This window comes from Styela clava, chromosome 9, assembly GCF_964204865.1.
Source record: "Styela clava chromosome 9, kaStyClav1.hap1.2, whole genome shotgun sequence".
Taxonomy (NCBI): domain Eukaryota; kingdom Metazoa; phylum Chordata; class Ascidiacea; order Stolidobranchia; family Styelidae; genus Styela; species Styela clava.
Genome location: NC_135258.1, coordinates 12,449,109 through 12,476,555, shown reverse-complemented (window position 1 = coordinate 12,476,555; position 27,447 = coordinate 12,449,109). Strand labels below are relative to the sequence as shown.

Sequence of the window (27,447 nt, the reverse complement as noted above, 5' to 3'; positions counted from 1 at the left end):
AATGCCGTTCCATGCATTTTGTGTAGTAGCGTAAAGCAAAGAACCTTGGCCGTATCTTCCTATTAGAGTTTGCGCTTAAGTTCTTAACGGTACTAAACGGTAATTGTACTAAACGGCATGTCCTAAAAAAGTTCAAAAACAAACAATGGAAGATATACAAAAGGAAAACCCGGAACCCCACAAAATCAATCTTTTGGACAGGGCAATAGAGACGGACCTAACCCACCCATCTATAATATTTCCGTAATTTATTATAATATTTTTCAATGACTATTGATCTTTATTATTTGCGGCCATATCTTGTTTTGTCTGAAGAAGTTCGATTTTGATCTAACGAAAGATCACAAATACATACAATATTTCGTGAAATGAGATTATGTTATTCTTATTCCGTAATATGTTAGTGTTTCTTTATTTTGTTGTTGCTTTCGAAAACGTCTGCTATTCTGGTCCAACCCCATCTAGGAATGTTAAATTATTAATCCAGTTCCGACGATTTGACATTCGAAGCTTCCGATTTCCGTAAGAGTCACTCACTCCCTTCAAAATCTAATCAAAGATAAAGCTCATAAAAAGCGCTACTTGTTAATGCTTTAAGTGATCATAGTTCGTGAAACAGTCGACATAAAGCTATAATATCTATTACTGCCCAGTTCGACGACTTCGAGGTGGGATTAAACGATTACTGATGTAATTTTGGTTAACATCAAAGTGAGTAGTTAGTAAGTGGTAATTATGTGGAGAAATGCAGCGAAGCTTTAATAGTACATTACAGGATTCGCCGATATGTGCGATTGTCAAGAAATAGAATGAGATATGTATATGTTTTATTTGCGCAGTTAAACGATGAAGACACGCTAAACAACCACTGACGATGGATTTCGATGTATGATTTCATTAATTCAGTAGTCTGCGCTCGTTGCCAAAACGTGAATGTTCGGACAGAGCCTTTTTCGGAGTAAAATCGTGGCATAACAATATCGTCCAATACGACTTTCGCTAATGATTATGACGTCACATTTATGATATGTAATCCCACTGCATGTCATCGTATGATTGTTGCTACATGATATTTCATCGATTACCACAAAATGTATCTTTTCTCCCTCGGGATAGTGACGGTTTGAAGATCGCAGGTGAAAGTACACCGCGCGATTGGTCTTATGGTAAACCTCGGCTTTTAGTTGACTTTTACTTTACCGTGATCATCGTTCGAATGACTTGGCACAGAGATAATGATTTATCATTTTGATTTGACTGACTCTGCGGGACGAATCGCTAACGCCTGGAGTAGGTTTTACCCCGCTGCTGTATAAACTTCTCCATGCCTACGTGTGATATTTTTAACCTTCTGCGTTCTGTTCAACAACATTCCGCGCCCGTAAATAGTGACCTTCACACGTATCACAAGGAAAGGGTTATATTATCTTCGCTGGTTTAGAAAAATGAGAGCGCGTGCGATCTGCTTGGCGTCAAGTGGGAGAGTGAGTTATGTTAATTTCTGATAGCAACCGTTTAATTTCGTTAATATAGTTTACGAGATGACAGTAAAATAAAGCGATAAAATTGTCGTACACCTGGTTATAGCCTCGCGGGTTGGCATACAATGACGTATTGAAATTCCGAAGCGTAGGCCGACCGTGAGCGCTAATATTTCCTATGAACGCTAATGAAATTATGATAGTAATTATGTTTGGAAATATTGGTTAGATGTGTTTTATCTCAGCCAATACGACTGTCTACACATGGTAGTTATTATTGCTATAAGTAAATTTTTTATGATATTATTTACGGGATTATCGAGGGACAGGAAACAGGGTTTGTTTTAGGATACTAATACCGGATATGGACATATTATCATCATGAAAAACTTTTTGGAGTTTAGATTTTACTCTTGAAGCTTAGCAGATTTTATGCCTCAGTGGTTTTAAGTTTGACTGTGGATTTATATGGTTACGAAGGGAAGACATAGTGTTTCGTTGGTAGCATTTATGAAGAAAAATATATAGAAATGTTAGTATTTATCTATTTGGGAAAGTATTTTTGTATAGTTACATGTTAACTAGAAATTATGTTCTATTGATATAGTATACTGTAATAGTTCCATGCTTGGCAAACACTTCAAATATGTGTTCATTATGCAAAATGACATTTTTGTATATAAGATTTCTTCTTTGAAAATATAATAATGTGAAGGCAGTTTTAGGGTCAAATGAAGCAAATATACACAACCGAGTAATGTCTATAAGGACAAATATTTCAACAAAACTAATATAATCAAGAAACAAGAAATTTATTTTTTGGATATATTATTCTATTATTTTTGGTCCCAATCATATTTAGTACACCTTCCCATACAGCTATTGATTTTCAGTATGTGTGGAGAAAGGAATTGAAGCTACCAATCATAAACAAACTTTCTATTTCATAATCTAATCGAGCATTTGAATTGTTTATCTAGTTTATTAAACAGACTGAGTAAATACACTTTTCCCAACGACCCCGGGTTTCGCCGTATGTATTTTAATATGTAATCTATGATCCAATGCTCTGGACTAATGAGAGAAATAGGGATATCTGTCAGTTATAGAGATAGGAAACATTCGTTTCATGCTGGGGGAATAGAAAAATGATATGATGAATTGGTGAAGCATGAGTTGAGAGTTTTCAATTACAAAAATCAAAATTTTGCGATTTTGATTAGAATAATTGTGTAATGCTCATAAATATTTTAAATAGTTATTGTTTAAAATATTACAGGAATGTTGGACTAAAAACTCACATTTTGAAAATAAGTAAATTTAATAAAAAATAATAACAAATTTTTGACTAATATGGCATGTCGGATATTTTAGCAAACTGCAATTAGAATAGCTAGTGGAATAATAGAAGACGCTTGAATATATTTCAATATTACATTACCAATAAGGAGTAACATATGTTAATTTAAAAAAGTGTCATTTATTAGGATGGAAAATTGGTACTAAAATGCACCTTTGATCCTGGGAAAATTATTGTAAAATGGTCAGAAAATTCCTAACTTTTTGAAATGAAAAAAATGTGCAATTTTCAACATCTGGCTTCAGAATAAAACCAAGATTGATTTCGTAATAGTAAATAATATTCATCAAATCGTATGTTAATTCTGAATATTTAAATGTTCATAACCAAAAGCTTAATAAGTCAATAAAGAGTCTTCTTATGTTATTAGACTATTTATTAGACCATTACACTGTCAATGAACTTTTCTTCTTGTGTGATGTTGTGTAGCATATTTATGCTCTTGAATATGATGGTTGCTTTGAGAGTTGTGGGTTGTAATCCTATTATAATGTAGTTGGATTAGTGAACAGCTAAATTCTATACAATGTCATTAAGCCATTGTGCTTGTGTATTTCAAATAAAGGAGTCATACTGCGCTATATTACAAAGTTTTCTTCGAGATTTAGTTCAGTTTATGAAAAAATTGAGTAGTTTAGAACAAATTAAGTAGTACAAATGAGAAAGAATATGAATGAAGAACTTTGGTTAGATGAAATTAATTTGAAATCAATATTGGAGAGAAAATTGTGATGAGATTTTAGAAAATGTTGCTGTTTGGGCCAAAACATCACATATTTATGAAGGAATATAAAATTTATATTACACTTAACCTAATATAAACATTATGCTAATTGTGGAAAACTTACAATATGTGGAATAAGATTGTGGTATTTTAAATTTTAAAGGTTTTAATTTAACAAAACTACTGTATATTTACTCGAATTATAAACATAACTTAAAACTGTCCCATTTTTTTTTCAGAACCAGTTAATAAGACATTGCCAACTTTGCCACCAACTACAAAATCTACTACAACAACAACTACCAAACCGACTACTCAACCTACCACGACCACATCTACAACTACTACTACAACCATGACTACGACAATGGAAGAAGAGACCAGTCCTGAGCCAGAAATGACCACGCCTTTTAAAATTGTTACCAAGGCTCCATTTAATCAAGAAGGAAAGACGAAACCAGTAACGCCAAAAATTCTTACGACAGGTATGTGATTTGATAAAATATGGGCTGTTGATGCATGTTGTTTTAAATTATATTATGTGCATACGGGTAAAAGTATTGTGTGTAAGGATTTGTTTTAAAATTGAATACTTACAATGGAATTGCTTTAAATTTGATATATTTTACGCAGCAATGTGAATGAGATATAATGAAGTCCTGTTAGCAAATATTTGTATAGTTTCTTTCTGGTGATTTCCGATGTCCTTTTCGATCAATTTCAGTCCAGTTTCATTTTGGTTTGTTTAAATTGAATTTTGTCCGATTATTTTGTTTTTGGGTCAAAAAAGACGGAGTTTTCCAGTGCTTAAAATTTGCTCCTCTGAAGAATTTTTTATTCGGGATGTTTGTTATTATTTCAGTTTTCCTCTCTTTTATAACCTGGTTCCGTTTTATTCCATTTATTTTTCGGTTTGAAAACATATCTAATGATCCTTGACTTTATAGTGGATTAATTAATTGTATCGTATTTGGAATTCAGAACCACACAGACACAACATATGTCGTCTTTTTCGACACCATTGCTTCATAAAAAATCTAATTATACAAATTTATGATCAAACATGTTTATGATAGGGCAACCTATAAACAAATACCTGTATCAACTAACACTAAGACACAATAGTTACATTTGCTTACATGTAATGCATCACCACAGATCTTCATAGTTTTAGTAACCTTGAGTGTCGCTGCTCGATATCCAGCTTTGGTTCCACGCGACAAAACTGTGTAATTTTCATGTTTTCATATTTTGGTTTTTTCTCTATTTACTGGTTGGAAAAAAAAACTTGGCTTGACTTTATATTTTTGTGGTCTCCCATCACTTTGCTCGAAGATGAGTCTCCTACACTTCTCTGAGGGAGTGCTCTTTGAGTCAATTCCCTTCAAAAATATATCAAAGTTCAGTAATCAATTCTTATATTTTCAAAATTATCTAATTTTTATACAGCTCCCATGGAAATTCCACCAAACGAAAATGTTGTCAGTACTAAACCAGATAAAAACGATGTGACGTTCAGTGAGAATAACGTTGGTGAACAAGAAGGCGCTTTCCCGATCATTATAGTCGCTGTCGTTGTAGCTGTCGTTGCTCTTCTAGTTGTGATAGTAGTCGCACTTGTCCTGTGGAGAAAAAGATCAAAGAAAACTTCCAAGTATAATAACGGACCAACTGCTCCCTTTAAAATGTAGGTATCAAAACCTTAGTTATAGTCTGTGATAATAAACTTTCCGATTCTATATACTGGTACTTGTTATTGGACACAAGATGTACTTATGAATCATTTTGCCAAATTCTTTTTGTTTGGGAAAATTTTTTTTCCGCAACTCATCGACTTCGACGACGGAAGAAGGGTATTTCTCTCTTATTTCACTACAGATTATATGGTAATATTCCCCGTTTTATCCACCTCGTACTTGATTATAAGTATCTATTATAATTTCATTAGATATTTGATTTATATTTTTATTGCAATTTTTCCAGGGACAACAGATATGATCATGAAATGGGCCCTCTTATTCCGAATGGTAACACAACAGGAACTAAAAAATATGGAGCGATTTCAATGGATCGTCTTGAAATGGAATATAATCGTCGTCATGCTGATGATGATAAAATGTTCAGAGAAGAATATCATGTACGATATATCATTTTTTGCTACTTTCAATTACATTTTTTAAAACATCATGATCAAATCATAGGTATTTTGCCATATTACAGAGAAATATTGCGAATCATGCCAAGATTGGGTTTACTTATTTGAGATACGAAGTGTAAGAATCATTGATTTTTTAATCTCAAATTTTTATAGTAGTCATATTTTTCCAATTTTTTTTTCAGTATTTGAGCTATTGAAAGCTTTCAAACTGCTGGCAAGTTGTTTATTCTTAGGAATGTTAACTTATTATTCACTAGAATTTTTTGTAGTAGGCAGTTTTTTCTGTTTCTGCATAAGTTACTTTATCATTTGTATTAATATTTGATATTGTTTATATCTTGCAGTCTCTCGTTGATGGAACGGGATCACGAGAAGCCGGTGGACGAGCTAAAAACAAAGACAAAAATAGATACACTAATATATTACCATGTAAGTTTCCTCAAATTTGTTTATCTATTCTAAAGGAAGTCTGGGCTTATTTCAAGATATTTGACATTAATCTTTGGCCATTGATAATATATGATTAACATTATGCTTCATCGAATATCCAATCTTGATAATTTAGTTTGAAAAATTAGTGATTTCAATTTATAAATTTGAAGTTTCAATCTTAGGCCACGTATAATGTATGATTAACATCATGCTTTATCCAAGGTCCAATCTGGAAAATTTAGTTTGAAAAATATGGTATTTCTAAGTTGGATACTAAGATGTGTCATACATAGTAAAATGCTTATTTAACAACTCACAAGTCTGCTTTATGCTAACTTGTAAAAAGAAGAATTATAAAAGCCAACATCTTTTATCATCATAATCAGACATAATCATAACCATCCATTCACGTTATTTTAGTTGCACTTTTATTCACATTTCAGACGACCATTCTCGAGTTATTCTACCAAAACAAGGAATGGATGGAGACTCTGATTACATCAATGCATCGTTTGTTGATGTAAGTATATCGGGGTAATTCTAGTGAGCTTAGTAGTAGCAGAAGTCTTCACTTTCGAGTTTTCAAGTAGTCTAATCGTGTTTCGTGTTCAATTTTATTTCGCTTTCCAGAGCCAACTAGTAATACTATACAAGAATTTGGGTTAAAATTTAACTATCTTCATATTCGAAAAAATATTCTATTCCAAGTATTATTTTTAATGAATTTTCTTTTGTATTTAATTTTACTTTCTGTATTTTTTTAATATGATTCGTTGCAATTATAAAATATTGAATGTGAAGTGAAGAAAAGATCTTGACTGGACATATTTGAATAAGGATTTGAACAAGAGTAGCTATGTGCGATTGATTTGAATATTTATAAAAATTCAGACCAAAAAATAATAAACCCTAGGCTAGATAATATTCTCTACAAGTACAATGCACCTGATTTGCATATCGATCTGTATTTAAATTCGGCATATGGAAACCGGACATTTTCATCTTTCGCTGCCATTTTGTCTTATAAAATTTATATACTGTCAATATGGGTTGTAATATATTATTATTTCACAATGCTTTATTAACGATTAAATATTAACAGGGATACAAACACAAAGGCAAGTTTATCGCCGCTCAAGGTCCCAAAGAAAATACTATCGTTGATTTCTGGAGAATGGTTTGGGAACAAAATGTATCGACAGTCATTATGGCAACTAACACAGAAGAAAGAAAAGAGGTAAATTTGGTAACATAACACACTCAAGCATGAGCTCATTGTTTTTTGTGATTGTGTTGGAAATTTATATAAAAAAAAGTTTTGGATATGAGACATGTGCGATGGTCTTGCGCAGGGGTCGGCAAACTTTTGTCGTTCGCGGGCCAAAATTAAAGGTCGCAAGTCATTGACAGGCCGCGCATATTTTTAGAAAAAAACCCAGGAATGGCCAATGAATCACATTGTTTCACACAGATTTCGGATAAATTTCAAGCAGTGCGCGAGGACTGAACATTTGAATATTTTCTGCGCCATCAAACCATTTGCACTAGGAATCAACTTTTTTGCGATTTGTCTAATTATAATCAATTAATGCTCATTAAACGAGTGATTGTGAATTATATACATAGGTTATAATATAATTTAGTGTCTCAAAACAAATTCCATCATGTAAAGAATATAATCGTCAATACAGCTGTTTTGTTAATATAATTCAGTGAAGCGTCGCGGGCCAGATTATATTGCTTCGGCCATAGCTTGCAGCCCCCTGGTATAGCGGTTGAAGCGTTATCCCTAACTGCGTTCCGATACCCCCACATGACCCAGAGTGTATTAAATTGGGTTGGAAATGCCGACCTGGAAAAGATTCTGGTCCTTCCAAAAAAATAGTGGCTCTGTCCGTATTGTTGGGTATCAGTTGCTGCTTGTACAGAGCCTCGTTCAGATCGAGAGGCGTAAGCGCCTTTTTTAGAATTTTTAGATTAGTGGTTTGCAACCTGTTTGTTTTTTATTATTATTAGTCATAAATATAATACCATTCTGTCATGCAATATCAGGTGATATCATTCATAATACTGAACTGTATTTGAGTAGGATTTATCTTACTCATTGATGAGACACTGATGATAAAGTTGTACTATGCTCTAACAAGCTTAGGAGTATATTGATTAAGTAATTAAAATGATGTGGTCATACTTTAATTTATTTTGATATTCTATTTTTTTGTCTCAGCGTTATTACTTATCGATCTTAAGATCGGTAAGTATGTTGATAAATATTTGTCTGTCTGTATGTCTGTTTGTTTGTCTGTTAGATGAACGCGATATCTCAAGAAGGCGAGGTTGAATCTGCTCCAAATTTTGCATGTGCATTCATCATATCTCGGACCAGAAGCCTATTGATTTTGGACAAATTATGTCGTATAATTAGCGATTTATTAATTAATTAGGGATGGGACACGTGGTGTCACTATAGAGTCATGATTTGAAACCGCAGTTTTGATCGATAAGTCTTCGGTCTCCAGCCGATATTCTCGTTTTTATTTGTTATTCAATTTCTGTTTTATCTTTTCAGCCAAAATGTGCAAAATATTGGCCAAGCGGAGAACCACAGAGCTATGGTGATCTGATGGTTGAGAATCTCGGTGAAAATCATCTTGTCGATTATACTATAAGATCATTCAGTGCACAAAGAGTAAGTATTCAACAATTTTTTGTACTTTGATTTGGGTTATGGATTCGGGGTCAATTCCAAACTGCAGGCCATTCAACTTCAAATTGTATTTGACAAAAGTTTTGGTTTGCAATTCCAAATTGAGGGGGAAATTTTGTTTCTGACTTTTCTTTCACCACCAACCAAATATTAATTTTGAATATTTCTATAAAAGTCTTAAAATCCCCACTTCTGACTTCGAGCAAACTGAAAATACTCTGATTCCTTACTCTGGGAGTTTAAAAATATAACTTCGACTCTAGTGACAACAAAAACAAATAAAATTCTGACTTTCTTGCACTTGAATATGTCCTGTATATAATTTAGCAGAATTTTACATTATTATAGATTAGTCGCAATTACCTAACAAGAAGGCAAGTGATCACTTAATTTTTCAAGTTAGCTACAGGCTATTCAAATTACTACATTCTGTGATGGACCTTCAAAACGTGTATCACCCTAATAGGGTATATGTATATCATTTTGTAATGTCGCGTTTCCTATCTTTTTGAAGGCACAAGGTGATTCAACCATGAGCATCAAACGTACAATCACACAATATCATTTCACAAGTTGGCCAGATTTTGGGGTACCCAAATCACCTTCTGGAATTTTAAAATTTCTGCGTAAAATTAAACACAGCAGTCCAACGGGATATGGGCCAATCATTGTTCATTGCAGGTCAGTAGAACTTTGAATATTATGGTAGTTTTAGGTTACTGAATTACTGTGTCCGCAGAGGTGGCCAAAATCTAATAATTTTCTAGAATAATATTTTCGAACATAGGATAACGGAAATATTCTGTATTGTGTGGAAGTCAAAGTTCATATTTAAGGAATTTGAATTTGGAAGGGTAGTTGTAAGATGATCAGTTAGTTGGTTTGTTATCTTTTTGTAGTTTTCAGAAATAAATTGATTTCTGGTTAAGCTATGAGACTTCAATTGATCCAATATATTAATTTTTCGAAACTGTTTCAAATGATCCCTAAAATCATAAATTTAAAATATTGAATTTGGCTAATTTCGAATCAATTTAAATTTAATTTGAAACGATCTGGATTTTGATATACTACTATGTACGACCGACTGGCTAGTGAGTGTGAACAACAAACTATTAAAAACTTTCAATTAAATTTCAGTGCTGGTGTTGGACGTACTGGTACATTTATTTGCATTGATGCAATGATGGACATGATATCTAGAGAGAATAAGATCGATGTATTTGCGTGCTGTTCACAAATGAGACAGCAACGTCCTGAGATGGTGCAGACAGAGGTTGGTTGATATGTTGTAATTATCGTTTTTCAGGATTTATGATACTGTGGGTCTTTTATTTCCTATTCCAGAATTTTTTGTTGTAAAATAACAGTTTTTCCCAAGTTGCATTCTTTTATTATTTTATTTTATTCTTTTATTCTTGCATGCTTTTCTTTTTTGCAAGTCATTCTTCAACTTCATTTCAACACTTTTTTCTCTTATAAACTAATTATTTTTCAGAATTGTGGTTAAAAATAGTCTCTTAGGCTAGGAAGTCATCACTTCCATATTTTTTCTTAATTTGTTGGCCTGGGGCTTGTTGTTTTAATACAAATTTCTGTTCTTTTTTTGTTAAAAAAAATCATGCTTTGCCTTTTCATGGTTTTCTAAGCATGTGCTATATGTTTATATAATATATAATGAGTACCGGTGCTCTTATATTTTTCGAGTTCATAGATAAACATAGATTTGATATTCCTATACATATTTTACTATAATCAGAATGGTACTAATTTTATAAATTCCAACTTATTTATTATTATTTTTCTTGTGTTCAGCAACAATACATATTCATATACCAAGCTGTATTAGAACATCATTTATATGGGGATACAGAAGTAGAAGCAACAGAAGTATCTGGTCATATTGATGATCTGATGCAAAGATTACCAGGAAATGTTACAGGAATGGAACATGAATTCAAGGTAGTGATTTATATTCGATTGAAATTGGGAAAGGCTGGAAAAACTCTTACCATCGTACCTCTGTTTATTCTGTGTGAGTTTGCTGGTTTGAATACTACGTGGCCTAATAAGGTGCGAGAGGATTTGACTCCTCGCCATAATAGGGTAGTTTTTAAAACTTCTGGTCTATCACAGTTTTCTCCCCCATCGCATCCGTGCGTCTGAAATGAATAACTTGTCAACTTTTCCCATTTCTGACATGGACTGGTAACTGGATGAAAGGCCATGATTCACCATGCTGTCTTAGCGTTATTCATCTGTGCCAGGATGAGCGCCATTGCGCATGTCAGAAAAAATTCTCTCTTTGTTAGGCGAGTGAGTAGTTAATATGATGTTGAAATCCACCATGGAGTTTTTTCTCTTTGAACTTTGTCTATAATTAGTCTATTCCAATTATTCAATGTAGTTAGACATCTTAACTTAATGTTTTGCATTTCAGAAACTTACATCAATCCGAATACAAAAAGAACACATGCGTGCTGGCAATCATCCTGCAAATATGAGAAAGAATAGAGTTTTATTAATACTGCCATGTGAGTAAACAATATAAATATATTTGGCCTTGTATATATTTTAACAAAAACAATGTTTATTCATCCTTCTGTAAATTTTCTGCATTTTCAAATCATTGGGTTAAATATGATCTATCAATTAGAAAATATTTTATATTCGAAAATGTTTTTAGAAACATTTTTAAAATAAAAATATAGATTTAGAAGTAGATCGCAATATTAAAACTCATTTAAATCATGGCTGTTCTTTCGTTATAGATGATTGGAACAGAGTTATGCTGCCGATAAAACGAGGTCAAGAAAATACAGATTATATAAATGCATCTTATATTGATGTGAGTATTTTTTTAATAATTTTAATTTTTTGTACTTTTTTATGACTTATTCTTTTTATAACTTTCGTATCTATTATTTTAGGGATATCGACAGAAAGACGCGTATATTGCAACACAAGGACCTCTGCCTCACACAATGGAAGATTTCTGGAGAATGATATGGGATTCCAAATCTGCTTCTATAGTTATGTTAACTGAGCTTGTAGAAAGAGGCCAGGTAATAGATCCTTTTATTTATAGCTTGCCTTTTATCTTCTTCTCCAAAAACCTTATTTCACCTGTTTCCCAGGCAGTGTTGAGTTAGATTGTTTCCCCTCAACGAGTAAGTGCATCGGTGTTCGTTTATAATTCTCCTATCACTACTCTTCCTTGCTCTGGGAACTCTTTGCTCTGAGCATAATGGTGAAAAAAAAGTCAACAATTAAAATAAACAAGATAAGTTGATATATTAAATACAATGGAGAGTTGTTTTCATTCTAGTTTCCAATGGAACCTGTCCTTCATTTTAAAAGTCTGTATGTATTCCCTCGAGATATGCAAAAACATGAATACGATTTTCTTCCATAGATTATGCTTAGCTGGTTTTCAGTTATAATGATGTTTTTGTAAATCAATTTAGTCGTGCTTTAATTCTATGTTATCTGGTTATTTCAGGCGAAATGTGCGCAGTATTGGCCGAATGATGGAACGTTAACTTTTGGAGACATTGAAGTTGAATTTTTATCTGTAAATGAAAGTGAAGATTATTCGGAACGAGATTTCCAGGTTTCAAATAAAAGTAATACCAAGGGTGGCCAACTTATTGTCAAACAGGTAATAATTTTTCCTCTGATAATTTCAGTGATGTAATTATTTACCATGAAATACCCTTAATTATTGGAAATCTTGACGGTATGCAAGAGATTCTAAGTTGAAAATATGGATTTTATGTCCCTGAAATTTTCGCTTTGGGTCCCAATACGGTGGAGAGGGGTTGCAAGCTAAGGGTGTTAGGTAGTAGTCCCCGCCTGCCGAGTTGCGAGTCAAGACGAGGATCGGGTCATCCGGTCTAGAGTCAATCACTGAGCTAACTCTCACTAGCAGTTGCATAATGACGAGTTTAAGTAAATTGATTTAAACGACTTGAGCCACTTCGAATTTTTGACAACTGGTGTCTGGTTTTAATTTCAGTCCACAAACTGTGAGTAAGATTTAAGTCTTTTCAAATATAATCAGCCTTTAAGTTTTTGAAGTCCGCTAGATGTCATGAAAAAATTATCTTAAAATGTGAATGATTTTACTCCAGTATTATGACTACCTACTGATCCATAATATGAGATTCATTGTCATGCAGATTGGAATTTTTACTTGGTGGTTTGAATAAGTGTTTTAGTTATAGAGCCATTCATGCAATATATCTTTCTTTCTTTTTCTAGTTCCATTATCATGGTTGGCCAGAAGTTGGAGCACCAGTTTCTGGCTATAGTATGATTGAATTAGTCGAAGATGTACAAAAACAACAACAAAATTCTGGTAATCATCCAATTGTCATTCATTGCAGGTAATTAATTGTATTTTTTAATTTTTGTATTGCATTGTTTTCCACTCTTATAATAAAGTTCCTCATCTTATTAATAAACCTGTCCAAGCTAGGCTAACTGATACAATGATAATGAAATGGAATTAAATAATAAATAGAGTTTTGAGACTATAATGACACTTGAAAATCCAGAGGTCTAACTAATGAGTATCTTTTTCAAAGGTTGAGGGATTTAGTTCAGATTGGAAAGTAGGTAAAAAGATTGCTTTTAATAATATCTGTTTCGTTTTGCAGTGCTGGTGCTGGTAGAACAGGAGCTTTCTGTGCATTGACGACTGCACTTGAACAAGTTAAAGCTGAAGGAGTGTTGGATATGTTCCAAATTGTTAAATGTTTAAGAATGCAGAGACCTCATATGGTTCAAAATTTGGTGAGTGTTTAACTTTGACTTCTTGTAGACTTTGTTGGGCTGAATTTTCTTTTTTGGTTCTGCCAAAAATTTGTCGTTCATCAGTTTAGCTGCTAGAACTCATTGATTCACTGTGAAAATTTCCTGTATGTCATTTTTAACGCCAAAAATTTTGCTTTGAAGAATACTTGCTTTGCGGAATTCACTTATTCCTAGCTGTTTCGATGACAGTGTTGACTCCAATTGTTTTTTGTGAACCTCTATCATCTGCCATATTTGTTACAGAAATAAATCTACATAGAGATTGATTGCAACTCCTTCATAAGCACTTTTTCTGTGGTTGATAGCTGCTAACCTTGTTTTGAACAAACTTATGTAAAACATGACCTCAATCCACGAATGACAAATATTTTTTGACATTATGCTTAATATAGTATTTTTCTTGACAGGAACAATATGAATTTTGTTATCGAGCTGTTCAAGAATATATAGACTCTATGAGTGAATATTACAACTTCAAATGATGAAAGCCAAGCACAACTACACACACACAATTTGTAAAGCTGATATGAGTGTGACAACATCTAACAAACCAACATAGATCTATCTCCGAAAAAGACGTCAGTTGTCAAGAAGAGGAGATGGATCGGCAAGCTATCCAAGACGGCCTGTTCAAGGCAGCAAACTTTACACAGCATCGTTGCTATTTGATTTACATTTTTTTCTTTTTTTATTCAGTGTTTGGTATTGAAATATATTTGAAATTTTTATTGTTGAAATCTTTTTAAATTAACAATGTAAACTTGATATCAGCTTCTGTATTATATCAATGATTTCCAGCATCTCGCGCATTGCCACGGTATGAATAGTACAGTTTTTTTGATCTTCGATTTTTATTTGCGATTTTGTTTTTTGCTCTGTCATGCGGCAATTTCATAATATGTGTACATTTTATTTCATTCCTCAATTTGATCATATATTTTGTTGATAAGAAAGACATGGAATGATTTTGTGATTTGAGTTTCCTCAAGGAAATGGATGAAATAACCTCTATATTGTATCATAAATATTCACGGCTTGTTTTTGAACGGATATTATGAAGGTTGGAAGTCTGTCAGCTCTCAGCCTCACCCTTCTAAATCTAAGTCAATGTAATATACAGATGTTACAAGTAAATATGAATTCATTTGTTGGTTTATTTCCTACTCATCACAAACCATTTTATTTGTGTTATTGCTCGATACAAATCACATTCGTTGTCCAAGATTAATATACTATAAAGTATGAATATACAAAGTATGAATATACGAGCATTTTGATATTGATTTATTAGGATGGTCAATCTATATACTGATTGTTATCTATGGCAGATCATGTTAATAATGTTATGAAATGAATCATTAATTAAACAAATTTTTTTATTCGTTTTATAACTTTGATGGATTTTATGCATTTACAAGTTGGTGTTACAACTTAATTCATTCGTTTCTGCAACAAGCAAAGATTGCTTTTTCAAGTATATCATTTGATTTTAACTAGTGGAAGTCCCACATAAAAACCAATTTTATTCCTAATTTGACGCTTTTACCAGACAAGCCTATTTAATGTGTGACTTTAATTTAAAAAAAAAAAAATAACAATGGTGATGCATGACTTTATGTTTTGGTAAAACTGGCTTCTCAATGTTTGTACATTCTTATCTGTATTTACAAGATGACAATTATTTCCTCATATACAATATCCTAGATTTTGATTCCTTTGTTTTTAACGTTTTGGATTGTTCACATGAGACTGAAGCATTAAAAAAAATTTTTTCTGGTTATGGTAGGTATCGTTACATATTTGTCTTATTCAGATTTTGAATAAAGTATTTTATATTTGTCAGGAATTAGCACACCCTTTGTAATGCATAATGAAGTTTGTCTTGCAGATTTGCAAAGTATTTGATAAACTTGTTTTTTGTGCAAAGGCAGGATAGAAAATAGGATTTTGGATCATGATAAAAGGTGTAATCATGATTTTCAAGGAGGAATGTAAATTAAAAAAAATTTAATCATGCAATCATATTACCAGTCAAATTTTCATGTTTGAAATGCTTGTAATATCGTATTTGAATATGCTTACATGCTACTTATCTATGTTAATACACATATTGAACATGTTTATTTTCTTGTTGCAAGTTCATCAGATTTAAATAAACATTATAATATATTTTAAAATGAAATGTACAAGGTTCAATGCAATTTATTTTGTACAATGTTTTTGAGCATATTTTTTGAAATTTAAGTTGCATTTTCCAACTATAAGTTGTGTATTTTGTTGATACCTCAACTTGCGTTTTATCATCAATTTTTCAGCTCTTTGGTGCACTCTTAAAATAGATATATTCACCCACCTCCATTCAACGGCTTTTTGTCCCAGTTCTATGAGTACATCACTCACTGAAATTGGGCCTGTATACCATCGAAAAAGCTGATTCAAGCGATTGTTCGCAGAATATTAGTGAAAGTTGGCATGCACTGATATCGCTATGAATTGATTTGATTCCTTCATAAATAAATACCTAAATAAAAGTTTTGTTAAATGGCTTTCAATTGACTATCAACTTGAAATGTATTTTGAGTTTAATTCGGAATAATTATATTCGATTCTATTCATGATAGAGTGCTCAAGCTATTTTTGTAACAATTTGGTGATTTCATTTTCGTTATATACTGTAAAAGGTTTGATAGGAAATTTATATATTTAGTTGTATGTTAATTTGTTTGATTCGGATATATTTGGAAGGTTATGGAGAATTACCCATATCCATGAAATGTCATTTTAGCATTTTTGTTATTATTTTTTTGAAATTATTATACTTTCAAGTTGGTGCCATTTTATTTTTTTTGCGTCATATTCCTTTGTTCATTTGCTATACGAAGTCTTTTTGTCAAGCTACTTTTATTTCTTCTTCCATAACATTAACAAAACCTAATATGAAAGAATTAATATGGAACTTGTGGTGATTGTTCAGAAATTGATATTGTCATGAGATGAAACCTACCCTCGCAGCTCTAAAAACTCATCCCATTGTGTGTTATAACTGGAAAAGTATGTGGAAACGACCTCTCAGCGGATAGCAGCACCATTCTTATTTATATCAAAGGGTTTGTGATATGTGTCGCGCGATTGGTTGCGTCCATAATCGCACCCTCTAGTTTTCCAGTATCAGCAGTACTCGTAAGTGTTAAAGAATCACATAACAATTGTATTTCAGAAAACTGAGCTAGTTCACGATGACAACGCTGCTCAGCGACTATTACCAGTCCGCAACTCATTCAATACCAATTTGAATATAAAAGTAGTACACAAATAATTTCAAATATGAGTATCTCGCAGGGAAGTAATTTATATTGTCTAATATACCCTTTCCTAATTCATCGGACACCCCTCTCCATACGGCGCGTTTGTATACAAGTAAAAATACACCACATAAGATTAGTTCGGTCTTCTGCTGAAACTTTTATTCAACATCACTTTTTTCGGCTTCAAGTCTTCGAATTTTTCTGCTGCAGCTCTGAGGCCCGTTAGCAACATCTTACTTCATACTACAGGAAACTTGCAAAAGAAGCAACGAAATATGGTCCAGTTCCGTGAAGGTAATGTGATGGTAAAATGAATGGGAATTTGGATGATGTGCGAAATAATATGTCCATCACTTTGTTGCTTGAAAAACTACTTATCCTGTATGAATGCCACCGGCATATTTTACCACAAGTTAGAATCGTGGTATCACAGTATCTATCCCGTCGTGTTTTTCACTTTTTATTCACGTATTATCAGAACTTTTTACACCACAAGGAACTTGCAGACGAATTACCGGTAGCTAAATAATGGCTTGGTTCTATAAGGTACTGTAACGGTGAGGTAATGGGAATTTGGTTAATATGCAAAGTAAACTTTTTTCACTGGTCTCGTGAGCATTCCACATGCATCTATTAATTCAATATTTCCAAGCCTGACGAGGTTTCGAGAGTAGGCCTATCTCTGAATATATATCTTCTTCAGTTCAAATTTATGTCACATATGATAATTATATGTCTCGTGTTTCGAAACCTCATTTGAAGTTTTAAAACGTTTCATGGAAATCGTCCTGTGTGTTGTGTAATTTGATTTCTTCTGTACCATGGTGGACTTCAAACTAATTGAACAATTTTATGATATTTGAGTAATTGTTGAGTCCTGGTGTTAGTGAGCTTTTACACAGTACCATGTTTGATTATAATGTATGGTTGAAGATTTCTAGTAACTATTTACAGATACCATCAAAAATGACCTGATATCTGGTCGGCTATAGAGCCACATAAAAACATTTTATTTTAACCCCCAATACCTAATACTAGGTAGTCACCCCTATTTGTTGTAAAATTTTCGTCTAATGCAGTGCTAGATGAAAATTCACAAGACTGAAGCTGGGCCAAGGAAACATAATAACCCTTATTTCAAACCGCACTTATGTTTTGCTTCAAAACAGAACACGTATGGAGATTTAAGGTATGGGATACGTAGTAAATTTAGAGATTTTCCAAAAGCCACCCATTGAATCAAATTATGTGCCTTGATCTACTTTACAATTATCCTGAATAATTGCATCTGAAATTAATCAAAAGTGAAAAAAGATTGGTTAGTCACAGAATATGTGTAATTATAACACATGGGAATAAAACTTTGGGCATGTACAGGTCTAATCGATGAGCAAACCTCTCGATTTCACAAGTATCATTTTGTGTAAGATATAGATTTTAATTCTGTTGCCGACTCACGAACTCCTCATCACTTCAGTTTGGAGGCATGTTGTCACAGTTCTTTCATTTTTGCTTTGACTGCACCCTCAAAATCTTTTAATACCATTTTTGTGTTCACGAGATGTAAAAACCCAACAGCATTTGGCTGAAACACTTTCAAGTCATTGAGAACTTGAAATGCTTAAGAGAAATTGTATATTCTTCACTAACGGCTCATAATGCAATTTAAAGTTGTCCACATAAAATGTGAGAGATAATTAAAATATATATTTTTTGGTATTGGCGAGTTTAGAGATAATGATGTTGTATTTGCGAGCTGGTCAATCCAATCTATATACACATACTCACTATATCCTAAATGATGTTAACGGAGTTATAAATCATTGTGCCTCAGTTCTTGCAGTTGAATCGTATACTGGGAATCCAAAAATTGTTTCGCATCTCATTTAACACTAGTGGAAAAATTCTTATTTTTTTTAAATATGCTTACCACCAAAACAATTTATGTTCAACAATGTTGAAGTTTGAAACTGAATATTTTTCCGGTAAACTAACTTTAAGTATGGATTGAAAATGAAGTTTTAATCTTTTGCAAATAATTTCAGTTTTAACAATTTCCATACACAACCTCCTAAACTATTCAACAGCCATGAGGATGCTTACTAATATCAGCATCCACCATGAGAGTCTTATAAAATTCATAATCAATTATATTCGAATCTGGATAATTTGCCATTAATTACTGAATGAGTAATCATGGTTATAAATATTTTTCTGATAACATTTAATATTTACATAGACTGCAAAGAGTTTGAATATTATTCAAGCTATCAGATACGAGCCACCCTACCTAAAGCCTTTCAATTTGCCATTTATTATTACTGAATGAGTAATCACGGTTTAGCCCATAAATAAATGTTTTCTGATAACATTCAATATTTACATAGACTGCAAAGAAATTGAATATTGTTCAAGCCATCAGATACAAGCCACCCTACCTAAAGCCATGTTTATTTGTACAAAATGAGAATTTCATGGCATACCATGGTTTGAAAAAATTGAATGCATCTGTTTGGAAAATGTGTGTGCATACTTTACTGCACACTAGTCATTCTGCTAGGAAATGCCTTTTATAACAACTGAACAAAGCAATACCAATAAAAAAATGACAATAAATCAACTCAATAGTTTTAATTTTCATACTGGAGGAACCAAAATTAGCAGAATATAATAAACACAAACAGGACAAATCAAATCATTGAACTGGAGCCATCGACTATTAAAACTTGGGAACAGAGTTTATGCGGAAGTTTCCAATGCGAGTTGTTCTGCCTTTGCTTGTACTTCGTCAATATCGCCTACCATGTAAAATGCAACTTCAGGAATGTGATCCAATTCTCCATCAAGAATCATATTGAAACCTTTGATTGCATCTTTCAGTGTGACAAGCTTTCCTGGTGTTCCTGTGAAAGTTTCAGCGACTTGGAAAGGTTGCGTCAGGAATCTTTGAATCTTACGTGCGCGAGTTACTGTCATTTTTTCTTCTTGTGACAATTCACCCATACCAAGAATAGCAATGATATCTTGCAAAGATTTCAAATCTTGAAGGATCTTCTTAACTTGTCTTGCGCAGTCGTAGTGAGCTCTTCCTACGATGTTGGGGTCCATAATTCTTGACGATGACTCCAGTGGGTCGACGGCAGGGTAGAATCCCAATTCTGAAACTTGACGTGACAATACAGTTGTGGCATCCAAGTGAGAGAATGTTGTGGCTGGGCTAGGATCAGTCAAGTCATCAGCAGGTACATATATGGCCTGTACAGATGTGATAGAACCTTTTTTGGTGGTGGTGATTCTCTCCTGCATAGTACCCATGTCAGTCGCAAGAGTTGGTTGGTAACCGACAGCAGATGGAATACGACCAAGCAGAGCAGATACTTCTGAACCAGCCTGGGTGAATCTGAAAATGTTGTCAATGAAAAGCAGCACATCTTGTCCCTCTTCATCTCTGAAATATTCGGCAACAGTCAGACCTGTGAGAGCAACACGAGCTCTGGCACCTGGTGGTTCATTCATCTGTCCATAGACGAGCGCTACTTTGGATGTGTCATCCGTGAGGGAGATGACTCCGGAGTCCATCATCTCATGATAAAGATCATTTCCTTCTCTGGTTCTTTCGCCAACACCAGCAAATACTGAATAACCACCATGAGCTTTGGCAACGTTGTTCATCAGTTCCATGATGAAGACAGTCTTGCCAACACCAGCACCACCAAACAGACCAATTTTTCCTCCTCTGACATAAGGTGCTAGCACGTCCACCACCTTAATTCCAGTTTCCAGAATTTCTTGAGCACCACCAGTTTCGCTCAATTCAGGAGCAGTAGCGTGAATTGAGGCATACATTTTAGTTTTAACTGGTCCCCTTTCATCGATTGGTTGACCAATGACATTGATAATACGACCCAATGTTCCTGGACCAACCGGTACTTTAATGGAATCACCAGTATCAACACATTTTTGACCACGAATCAATCTTTCCGTGGAGTCCATGGCAATTGTTCGAACAGTGTTCTGACCCAAATGCTGTGCAACTTCCAGGACCAATTTGGTCTCACGCCCTTCAACTTCCAATGCATTGAGAATTGGTGGTCTGCCTCCAGAAAACTGGACATCCACAACTGGTCCGATCACAGCAACGATTTCTCCGACCAAACCAGAACCCTGGGTCGTCTGTGTTGCCTTTTCAGGAGCATAATTTCTTCTCTGCTCAACAGACGCTGCTCTTGCTGCTTTCCCCGCAATGCCAGTTTTAGAAGATTGTAAAGTACGAAGGCAAAATCTCGCCGAATTCATCATCTTGCAGCCGTCCAAATTATACTAAATGCTTTACCAAACCGCCACCAACTGAAACTGCGCGAGTAGAAGGCGAAAAGGTGACAGGGAAGGACAACTGGAAACGTGCTGCGCCTCGAGCGGTCGACCTCTCACCCCAACTTTTAAACACTCGACATCGTAATCGCACACGTGGCGAAGGATAAACCAACACTATGAAATGATTTTTATTGGATCTTATTAAAATATTTGGTAAGGAGAAGAAAATATAAAGGTAACTTTATAATGATCTGCCTTTTGACCCTAAGTGCAATGAGAACGTAACTCATTAGTCGTGGAAATGGTCGTCTGTGGATTACCACCGATCAGATAAATTTGAAAAATTCGTTTTATTTATTCTACATTTATAAATAGACGGCAATTCTAATATATAGGCATAGTTAGGCCCAAATGGCAGGCACTAAAGGCCACGCGAGATTTTATTTTTGCTATTATTCATGATATTGTTCGCCCCAACATGAAATACGAATGCTTTGTGTGGGACTGAGAGGACATTTATCCAGACTTTGGTGGCTTACCAATGCGATTATTCAGCTGTCCCAAATACTAGGATCTCAATAGATAAGATAGAATTTTTATATTTATCCAGGGGGAGAGGAAAGCCGATAAGCTTAATCATATGTTAGTCGTTGGTCGTGCCACATCTGCTTATCGTCCAAGTAGAGTATTGGATCAGTAAACGCACAAAATTATATACGCAGGGTAATCAGAGCCGCGATGTAAAAACGTTCAGAAGCCTACAACGTTACACGCAAATCCAGTCTTGTTGCTCACGTGTGCTGATCAATTGTTTGGTCAAATCCAGTAGTACTTTACACGATTTATTTCGTATGTTATCTAGTGTTGCGCGAGCCCTTGTTGACAATGTACAAAGGATAGGATTTACATATTTATCCCGGGGGAGAGGAAAGCCGATAAGACGGCTTATCCATATGGCGAACCATGGCCTCTCGTCCGGTTACCATTCCAAGTCGGGAATGGGATTATTTATATTGTTTGTTTTCGGAAGCATGGACTTGGTGGTGGAGGAAGCTGTAACCGACCAGCGATTACGTGAACCCCCCAACGACGGCGAGGAGTCCAGCAATCCTCTCGCACATAACCATCACGCAGAGTAATTAGAGGTGCGGTGGCGAGCGTATTCCTAACGCTTAGCCCGTTGAGCCACACCGCCGCGCCAAAATAAATGGATATAAAATAATCGATATTAAATTACATTTTGGTTAGTTTACGATTTGTCAACTGTTTTGGTCCAGCTGTGACGTCCATGGCATGTCTATGCTAGTTCTAACTACTCTATTCGTGATCTGGTACTTGATCTGGAATCAAAATGCTGAATTTTAGTATCTGTTATTCACGTCAACTACAGTACAGACCTTTTATTTTCAGAAATTTATCTATCGGGCAAATTGATTACTTCAACAAATTGTAGCCTACAATACATCCAGAAACGAAGCTTTCGACGCAAGTTCATTACGAGCTTGACCGTGGGCTGTGCCAGGTATACCATTAGCCAAGGATGTCTGAAGCCTAGGGGTCTCGAGATTTAATTTTGAACTATTATTGGACACGAAATTTACATATGGATCGTTTTGTTATTATGTTGTTGTTGATATCATGTTATTAATATTCTTGTTGTTGATAGACCATCTGCTTTGTAATTTTCAGTTGCTAAAATTGTATTTTTTGCTAGAAGGCTACTACCTTTTTTCAAAAATTCTTGTGGCCTCTATGGGATTCGTTTTTTGTGTGCGATAACGTCGTCAATATTAAAAATTGCACTTCTTGTGGCGGTCTCTCTTTCGCGTAAGTTGATGGTAGTCATCTGTGATACGGTACCGGTAGACTTCTGTGACAGATTGCATACGTACTTCATTTCAATCTCCAAGTCCATATTTTTAAATTTCAAATACTCGCCCAAAATATACCAGGTTTAGAATGTTAAAATAATGTTATTGTTTAATTAGGATAATAAATTTTGTTTCGCATATTTTACGTTTAAAAGGTTAAAAGATGGCCGGATAATTATATTTGCATAAGTTTGAACATTTTACAAAATAGGCCACATTATGTTTCGCAACAGCGATAATGCATTCGCCTCTTTGAGTTTTTTTCTCGTATTTTTGACTTTTTTTCTCTCTCGTATTTTATTGCTCTCGTAAACGACGTATATTCTCTCATGTACCTTAGCCATTATTCATCATAGCGTACCATTATCTTTTCTTAATCCGTGTTATTGGACACGTAGTGGACATAGCGATCGTTTCAATATTATGTTGTTGTTGTTCTTGTTCTTTGACACGTTTTAAAAAGTCGCTTTTCTCTTTGATTACTGGACCAATTGCTTTGAAATTTTCAGTGGTTAAAGATAAAAATTTTCTTCAGAAGGCTATTACTTTTTTTGTTGTTGCTATGACGTCATCAAAATTATCGCCGATAGGTGGCGCTACGTGTCCATATATTTGAGCATAGCTCTCTTGTTTTGTTTTTAGACTTCCATCTCTCGGCGGCCGGACTACAAAATTAAAAAAAATTACCAAGTTAATTTTTTTACGGTCGAGGGGAATTGTGTAGCGAATGTGCATTGTGTAACTATGGATTATAGTGTATTTAACCCTTTCATATTAATAGCATGGAACATTTCACATTTCACAAGGGTTCAAATGTAATGGAACCGCTCCATGTATTGCCTTTCTCGTATCGACCAATTTGATGACGTATCGTTTCCGGTTTGCCGAGAGGACTGCATAATATCGTGTTTTTTGGTTCACTTCAGATTTTACTGTATGAAGAATTAGGTGTGTAAAATTTTATCTGTATTTGGATTTTGGATCGTGCATCTTTCCAATAATATACAACGATTCGGCATTCAACATTGTGTGCTTATTATCGTCTGAAGGAATCCAGATCGGAGTCACATTCCATAACGCGTGTCAATTTAATAACGCGGGAATCGAACTTTTAATTACTAGGGTGATCAGTCTTTATCCTTACGACTTGTATCTCTTCTCCCTATACAAGTCTCAGTATTATCTGATGGAACTCGGAGTTTGTTTTTTCATTTTTGTTTCTTAACAATCCGTTATCCAAAAATTAAACTCTTTTTGTTCTTTATGATATATGACTACAAAGAAAATATGGTATGACGTAACAACTAGGTGGATCGACCTTTAACAAATTTCATCGAGGTTAGCCCAGTATTCATCAGCTTACGTAACAGGCTACATTTAGTCCGTGCCACCCTTTTTCTTCTTTCTGCTCGATTTATGAAGTGGTAGAGCGCATGCTAGATAGAGTGGGTTATCAACTTATTGTTAAGGATTGATTATGAGGATATTTCAGTTAGAATTCAATTCGGCATTTTTGACATTGAATGATACGTAAATATATTTTGTACACTTTTTACCGTTTTTGTGGAGCTTTGGCAACATACCTCCTTTCGGTCTGTGACGGTGGATAAACTAAAACACCAACGGGTTTTACGAGTCATTCAGGGAACCACTAAGAATATGTAAAGTGCGTTTTGTATTATTCAATGCCAAATCAAACAAAAAAAGGTTGAAGTCCGGTGAAGATTTCTGTACACCGTAGAGTAGCTCAAACAAACGCTGAGTTTTGATTTATTATTCGAGCCCAATTCATGCCTATGGAAAATATTGCTCGCTACTTGTTGTCGAATGAGGACCGCATGACGAATGAACCGACTACTACTGAAATACATAGTATTTCTATTACTCTAAATTGCGACGTTGTCTCATCTTCTATCCTATCAGCGTATGAATATAAATTCTCATTGTCTACGTCGGGGTTTCCCAAACTTTTACGGCCATGGAACACTTCCACTTTTTATCTCGCCTCACGGAACAACAAAAAATAAAAGGGTAAAATTGATAAAGAAAAAGTTGTCAAATGCGCGGCGAAAACTAACAGAATTGTGTTAACTTACTTAAAATATGATTGAATATTTTACATGTTGAATTTATAAATGTTTTATTGTTTTTTAATTTAAATGATGTGTATATGAATAAATAAATTCATTTCACCATTCTATGTCGTTTACTTTCCATTACGTTGTGTTTGCCTCTAATGTTACGTCTAATGGAGATGGAAGTACTTGCTGCAATTTCGCTGCAGTTTATTTATCTACTTAATAGACTTTAGCGAAAATTAGTAATTTTCCAGCATTTCAAAGTAAAACCAGACAGATACGGAGGAAGACGAGTTGACCCTTTGCCTTTATTCTTTAGGTCTACTCGTTTGCCTATAGCGAAACCAAAATGATTGCTGTAAACTTTATAACTCAACAGTCAAAAAGGTAGGCCGATAGTTATCGAAAATGCCACTACCCTTCCCAAGTTAGTACGATTTAGTCCGACGGTGACGCGATATTGAACGGTCAGTTGGGCGACAACTTCACGTTCTATAGATCAGGGCTTCCAAAACTTTCAAGCTCGCGATCCCTTTTAATATATACATACATATTTTCAAACTTTAAACTTTTCGCGGCCCTTGTCCACGTTAATAATGGTAAACAGTTCGAAATATATATGCATTTTTGATGTTTTGTGAAATTGGTGTTTTCTTTGCGGCCCCTCAAAATTCGTTTAGCGGCCTCTAGTTTGGGAAGCCCTGCCATAAATCTCCATGGCGACCATTTTAGACGTTTTTTGATTCTTTTTCCACGGAACACTCGAAGATGCTCGCGGAACACTAGTATTCCGCGGAACACAGTTTGGGAAACGCTGGTCTACGTCACAGCTTGTTACATAAACCTGGTGGTATCCGCTTCACTTAACAATCTGAAGAACCCATAAGTCTCATATAATAATATATGAATAACAAGACGCTCGAGGAATATACTTCTATTCTCTTGTTTAATTCAAACTTTTGAAACATAATCTCCGTTGTTGTTATCCTTCCTACTGTCTAATAGGCTGTTTCGTCGAACATTTCTAATCCATTCCCATGGAAATCAACAAATGGAAAGTCTGAGAATAAAACAATTTATATATATAAATGCAATGTTTTCAATTGCAACATCATTCAATACATTTTAAAATGTCTTTGATACGGAGAAATAAACCTCCTCCGCTCTCTCAAGGCACACTAAAAATTTCATATATATATATATATATATATATATATATCAACACTAGGCAAACTGTTCCTTTATTGATGACAAATGTTTTTTATTTTACCGTTCGGTCCGGGTATTTTGCTTCGCCTAGGACTTGAAAGCACTTTCGCGACCAAATTTGCCAAAACCAGCAATACAAAACTAAATTTGAGAATTATTTGTATCATCCTGTGGCTGACAGAAAAGAACATTACTATAGGTACGTTGAAGCCGTGCAGACAACTAAACTGTTAAAGACAGGAAATACCTTTTGAAAGGGGAATTGATTATAGTTTATTGATTGAGAGAGCTTGCTGAGTAGATTTTTGTTTTTTATCAATTCTAAAAAAAACATCGTGTTTTAAAACAAGGGCTTGTTTTGAATCAAAATTTTTCTGTATTTTTTGTATATTTTATTGAAATACCCTTTGCATCGCCGCGAAACTACGCCAAAACGTTGCATTCTGGCAGCTGCACACGCAGCCGGAATTATAATTTCAATAATGTTTTTATATTTTGACTTCTACCACTATTGCCTACACTTTATATCGCCACTTTATATCTCCACCAAAGTCATAAATAAGATTCTACCTGGAATGTTTAGCCGAGATATCAGAGAGACGTTTTGAGTAAGAAAAATCATGAAAATTAGCTCACGAGCCTACTACAAAAGCAATTCGATCAAGTTCAGCCCTTCGGCAAAAACGAGTGGGTTGCGATTGTGAAGAATATGCTTATATCGGCGGTAATCTACTTATATAAACGATGAGACACCCTAGCCTAGCCTATGTTAATTGTAAGAGTCCTCTGATGCAAAGACGCCACAACTAATTTGTTATGACTGAGTTTTTCTGTCTGTCTGAGTTTTTAGTATAAGTATAAGTTTAGTTATTCTGGTACGTGCGAGCAATTCCAATCACTTTGCGTCGCAAAGCCTACACCAGTACCCGAGTGCCACTGTCATGTTAGCAAAACTAGCTAGCAAAAACATTTTTTGTGCCCTAAATTACT

At 34.4% G+C, this 27,447-nt stretch overlaps 2 protein-coding genes across 2 annotated transcripts in view; one reads left to right on the top strand and one right to left on the bottom strand.

Moving 5' to 3' along the window:
- LOC120339059 (uncharacterized) overlaps nt 1-16,636 on the top strand; it is a 54,252-nt gene extending 37,616 nt beyond the window's left edge. The window contains exons 18-34 of the mRNA XM_039407102.2: nt 3,805-4,050; nt 5,015-5,252; nt 5,549-5,702; nt 6,068-6,152; nt 6,599-6,675; nt 7,258-7,392; nt 8,725-8,844; nt 9,377-9,543; nt 10,003-10,138; nt 10,678-10,824; nt 11,303-11,396; nt 11,634-11,710; nt 11,793-11,927; nt 12,365-12,523; nt 13,126-13,250; nt 13,524-13,659; nt 14,088-16,636. Coding sequence (XP_039263036.2) covers nt 3,805-4,050; nt 5,015-5,252; nt 5,549-5,702; nt 6,068-6,152; nt 6,599-6,675; nt 7,258-7,392; nt 8,725-8,844; nt 9,377-9,543; nt 10,003-10,138; nt 10,678-10,824; nt 11,303-11,396; nt 11,634-11,710; nt 11,793-11,927; nt 12,365-12,523; nt 13,126-13,250; nt 13,524-13,659; nt 14,088-14,162 — 2,306 coding nt within the window. The 3' untranslated portion in view covers nt 14,163-16,636. The remainder of the gene's footprint in view (nt 1-3,804; nt 4,051-5,014; nt 5,253-5,548; nt 5,703-6,067; nt 6,153-6,598; nt 6,676-7,257; nt 7,393-8,724; nt 8,845-9,376; nt 9,544-10,002; nt 10,139-10,677; nt 10,825-11,302; nt 11,397-11,633; nt 11,711-11,792; nt 11,928-12,364; nt 12,524-13,125; nt 13,251-13,523; nt 13,660-14,087) is intronic.
- Nucleotides 16,637-19,601: 2,965 nt separating this feature from the next.
- Nucleotides 19,602-21,372, bottom strand: LOC120339060 (ATP synthase F(1) complex catalytic subunit beta, mitochondrial-like). Its single transcript, XM_039407104.2, has one exon. It carries the CDS (start codon nt 21,282-21,284, stop codon nt 19,725-19,727), a length of 1,560 nt encoding a protein of 519 aa, XP_039263038.2. The 5' UTR covers nt 21,285-21,372; the 3' UTR covers nt 19,602-19,724.
- Between the last annotated feature and the right edge of the window lie 6,075 nt (nt 21,373-27,447).

Bases quoted from the DNA above. Each gene is read 5' to 3' on its own strand.
- LOC120339060 (XM_039407104.2), bottom strand. From the start codon at position 21,284: ATGATGAATTCGGCGAGATTTTGCCTTCGTACTTTACAATCTTCTAAA.